A 5,022-nucleotide genomic window follows, 5' to 3' on the forward strand; every position below is an offset into this window, starting at 1 on the left:
AAAAATTATCTTTTCTCACAAAAAATTCTCAAAGCAGAAAATAAAACGGCATGCATCAATTATTGTTTGTTGAGTAGACAGGGTCATAAATTTACTTCATTTTGAACCGCTGTGTATTTATCTAGTGCAACTGTGTCCTCTGACCTCTATGATCATTGACTCTATCCTTAACGAATTAGGTTGCACTAATATATATATATATATATATATATATATATATATATATATATATAAAGTTTTAATAGGTTTAAATTATGGTATATTTTAATTAAGTTAATACTATTAATTATATTTATGTGCTCAGAGCTCTTTCTAAAGATATTGTGCGCTTTGATAGAGATATTACTATTTTGTTATGTCTCAGTTAATTAGGTGACAACAAATTGTATTAAAAACCTGTAAAGTAAATTTAAAAACTTTTTGTGGTTCGAATTTAGACTGCACTTTTGGCAGTTACATTTGCAATAATGCAGTCGATTTAAGGAATAAACTCATCTAAAATAAACTTTTTAGTTTTTACGTTACATCTAAAAAAAATTAACCTTTTACGCGGACCATTGGGCATCAATGCTGATACCAAATGCCTGCGTTCATTAATAATTAAGAAGACCAAGTCATCTTCAAACGTCCAAAAAATAAAGAGTTTATAAACACTCATTATTTCTTATGAAGAGGTAAGCCATACTTTTAATTACTTTTAAATATTAAAATTATAGAATTTCAAATTTTAAAATAACTCATAATTTTTCATATTAAAAGTACTTCAATTTATTAAGAGTTGAAATTAAAACAAAATTTTATTATTTCATTAAAAACCCAAGACATCATATATATTTTTTTGCTCTAAGGAGCAAAATATGTTACTACGTTTTTAAAACACGGTGAAGTAATTATTCCCACAATTTTGATTTGAATTTCCTTTGAGACATAGTAACTCAACTTGTATTTTCTTCAAATTCTGATTGGACCAAATCCTCCTGAGAGTCTTGGAATCTTCTTGGCTGATAGCTAGCCTCGGGTGTTGAAACCTGAAAGCCACAGATATGAAAAAGCACAACGGAACAAGGAATGCTTGCACAGTCCTACCGCGTATCCTCTTAACTTCGCAGTCCATTAGACAAAGTCAACCATTATTTGAGTCAAATGCCGTCTATATATACCCCCTCACAACAGCTCAACCCCCCCAAACATCATCAACAACAACACTTCTCTTCTTCTTTACACAAACTCAACAACACTCATTCATTGTGAAAGTTTCAAACTAACACACACACTTAAACAAATTAAAGAAAGAACCATTATTACTTCATCAGTTTTTTCTTGCTCAGCCAAAATGCCGAGAAAAGGAATGAGAAGCATTTTCTTCACATCAACGCCCACGGCATCACTACCACCTCCTTCCCGTCAACGCACTTTCTCAGACTCGTTAATGGACGAAAACATAGAAACCGCAGAGAAGCTCATAACGAAATGGGACGATTCCAAAGTCACAACAACAACGCAACTTTTCAGCGGCACGCGCCAGGAAGCCAAACAGTACCTAAACGCCGTGAAGGGACTACAATCCGCTATGCAGTACCTCGTCGCACAGGATTCCACCTCCAGCACCCTCGTGCGCGCGCAGTTCCTCATGCAACTCGCCATGAAGACGCTCCAGAAAGAGTTCTACCAGATTCTATCCTCCAACAGAGAACACCTGGATCCCGAAACTGTCTCCACGCGCTCCTCCGTTGACCACCGCAGCAGCGTCTCCGATTACGACGACGAAATCTCAATCACCGAGGACGAGTTCCGCGTTTCCGAGACCGAGCGCGTTTCCATGCTCGCCATGGAGGATTTGAAAGCCATAGCTGAGTGCATGATTTCCTCCGGCTACGGCAAGGAGTGCGTCAAGGTTTACATCGTCATGAGAAAATCGATCGTCGACGAAGCGCTGTATCATCTCGGAGTTGAAAAATTGAACCTCTCTCAGGTCCAGAAGCTGGATTGGGAGGTTCTCGAGTTGAAGATCAAGAGCTGGTTAAAAGCCGTTAAAGTCGCCGTCGGAACACTGTTCAACGGCGAGAGGATCCTCTGCGACCACGTTTTCGCTGCGGATTCGGGGAAAAGAATCGCGGAATCATGTTTCGCGGAAATCACCAAAGACGGCGCCGTATCTCTTTTGGGATTTCCGGAAATGGTGGCGAAGTGCAAGAAATCGCCGGAAAAAATGTTCAGGATTCTGGATTTGTACGAAGCGATCTCCGACTACTGGCCTCAGATCGAATTCATATTCTCCTTCGAGTCAACGGTTAACATTCGCACACAGACCGTTACGTCGATGGTGAAACTCGGCGACGCTGTTAGAACGATGCTAACGGACTTTGAAACTGCGATTCAGAAAGAGTCATCGAAGAAACCGGTCCCTGGCGGTGGTGTTCACCCTCTCACGCGCTACGTGATGAACTACCTCACGTTCCTCGCCGATTACAGCGGCGTGTTGGTCGATATAATTGCCGATTTGCCGCAATCTCCGTTGCCGGAGTCTTACTACCGCAGCCCGATGCGCGAGGAAAACCCGCCGGCTTCGGAGCTATCGGAGCGAATCGCGTGGATCATACTCGTCGTGCTCTGCAAGCTCGACGGCAAAGCGGAACTCTACAAAGACGTGGCGCACTCGTACCTGTTTCTCGCGAATAACATGCAATACGTCGTCGTAAAGGTGCGCAAATCGAACCTAGGGTTTCTTCTCGGCGAAGAGTGGTTGGCGAAGCATGAATTGAAAGTTAGAGAGTACACGTCTAAGTACGAGAGCGTCGGGTGGAGCGCTGTCTTCTCGTCGTTGCCGGAAAATCCCGCGGCGGAGTTGACGGCGGAGCAGGCAAGGGCCTGTTTCGTGAGGTTCGACGCTGCGTTTCATGAAGCGTGTAAAAAACAGGCCTCGTGGGTCGTATCCGACCCGAAATTTCGTGATGAAATCAAAGACTCGATAGCTTCTAAGCTGATGCAAAAGTACAGCGTGTTCTTCGAGAAGAATCGGGTCGGGTCGAAATCCGTTAGGGACTTTCTACCCGATGATATTGGGAAATACCTTTCTAACATTTTGTGTGACGGAGATTCGGTTAGTGTCTCATCACACTCTTCGTCAACCACGTCGGCTTCCCATCGCTCTAATCGACGGTGAACTTGGAGATGTCGCCGATAATTGATGACGTCATATTCCCCCTATTTTTTCATAAGTTGTAGATTTAAATTAAATTCTGGAAATTGTCCTGAGTGAGTAAAATGAGGGCAAGATTCTCAAAAATAAAAAATAAAAAATGAGGACAAGAATACAAGATAGAGAATATTCGTACATGTAACGCGTTTAACTACTGTATATTACAATTTTTTGGTCTTTCAATTTGTTTACTGTATATGATTTTTATTTTTATTTTTATTAAACTTCGTAGTGGTTCAAGGAAGACCATAGACCATAGATGAGTAACGAATTTTCTGTACTCCATTGTTTGCCCGAAAGAAGATGAGAGGCGTTTTTTTTTTTTTTTTTTTTAGAAGATGAGAGGCTTTGAAAACCTAATACCTGATACAATTTCAAGATAAGTATAACTATAACAATAATTTTTTTCTTACACAATTTTTTATACGATAACAATAATATTTTAAAAATAATAGGAATTGTGCCGTTAAAAAATTAATAATAATAGGAGGATATCTTAGAAACTAAAATAAAATAGGATCTAATTTGAATTTGATAATAATAATAATAATAATAATAATTAATAAACATATTCATAATAAAAATAATTTAAAATTAAAATATATGTAAAATATTAAAAAATTAATCTCACTCTTATAAATTGTATGCGGAGGTCATTATGTGATAAGAGAAGGAAAATAAAACATAAAAAGTGACTTGATTAAAAGAAAACATAATGGAAATTTCACTTTTCAAACGAGTACTCAAATTTATAATATAAGAGTAAATTAAATCTAAAAAAATTAATGATATAATAATTATATAATTATTTACCTATTATTTTCAAAACAATGAAAAGTTTACTCTCTTTCTCTATTTTTTTCTAATTTTAATAGAAAAATACAGTTTTATGGAAGAAAAGCTAACTTACGTTTGGAAGTTCTTGATTTTAAAGAAAAAAATACTTAATTTTATACATAATACTGGCTAAAATTTAATTGTTGATCCATATGAATGTTCTTATTTTACGAGTGTGTGTCATATATTCATGTTAGATTTGATTTTTTTTTCTTAATAAAAGATATACTGTAATTAGTTTCCTAATTTGACAAAAAAAATCTTAAGAGGATATTATAAATAATTATATAATCACGATATCTAACTATTTTTTTTATCTTGCACACGGCTCTATCCAAATTCTAAAGGAAATAAAAATGTGTCTTTTTCTTAACACATTATCAATACAATGAAGTCTTTTTTATTTATACAATGGTTTGCAAATAATTGATAGATACTTAATATGTTATTTAATATTTAGAGAGAGAAAAATATAAGATAATAAAATTTGGGCAAAGAAATGACAACCCAAAGGAGCGATTAACATGAGACAATTGACGTCCACTATCACTTGCACTGTAGCCTGTAGACATGAAGATGAAGATGGTGTTAGCAATAGCATCATTTTGGTGCTGTCAGATTCACAAATCACATCATCTACCCAACTGCCAACACAATTCCAGGCACTCTTTAATAGCTAAAAGCTCAGCTAGGAATTGAACGCTGACTGGACCACATTGTTTGAGGGAAACCAGCTACCATCAAATTACTTTTTAGGGTAAATATTTAAATTTATCTTTAAACGAGTATGATATGATAGTAATTTTTTTTTAAAAATAATATAAATTTAGTTTATTAATGTGTTTAAACTGTGATAAATTAATATTGTTGTTAAATTTATGAGATTATTTTGTTATTAAATTATAATGTTTAAGGATGAATATGATAATAAGTAATATTTTTTAAGAATTAATTTTATATTAAATTGTAAATTTTAAAAAATAATT

The 5,022-nt window shown here is 35.7% G+C and overlaps 1 protein-coding gene across 1 annotated transcript; it reads left to right on the forward strand.

Moving 5' to 3' along the window:
* The first annotated feature begins 790 nt into the window (after nucleotides 1-790).
* LOC100808078 (exocyst complex component EXO70H1) lies at nucleotides 791-3,406 on the forward strand. Its single transcript, XM_003539050.5, has one exon. The coding sequence runs from the start codon at nucleotides 1,334-1,336 to the stop codon at nucleotides 3,161-3,163; it is 1,830 nt and encodes a 609-aa protein (XP_003539098.1). The 5' UTR covers nucleotides 791-1,333; the 3' UTR covers nucleotides 3,164-3,406.
* Nucleotides 3,407-5,022: the final 1,616 nt, after the last annotated feature.

This window comes from Glycine max, chromosome 11 (assembly GCF_000004515.6).
Source record: "Glycine max cultivar Williams 82 chromosome 11, Glycine_max_v4.0, whole genome shotgun sequence".
NCBI lineage: Eukaryota > Viridiplantae > Streptophyta > Magnoliopsida > Fabales > Fabaceae > Glycine > Glycine max.

Bases quoted from the DNA above. Each gene is read 5' to 3' on its own strand.
- LOC100808078 (XM_003539050.5), top strand. From the start codon at position 1,334: ATGCCGAGAAAAGGAATGAGAAGCATTTTCTTCACATCAACGCCCACG.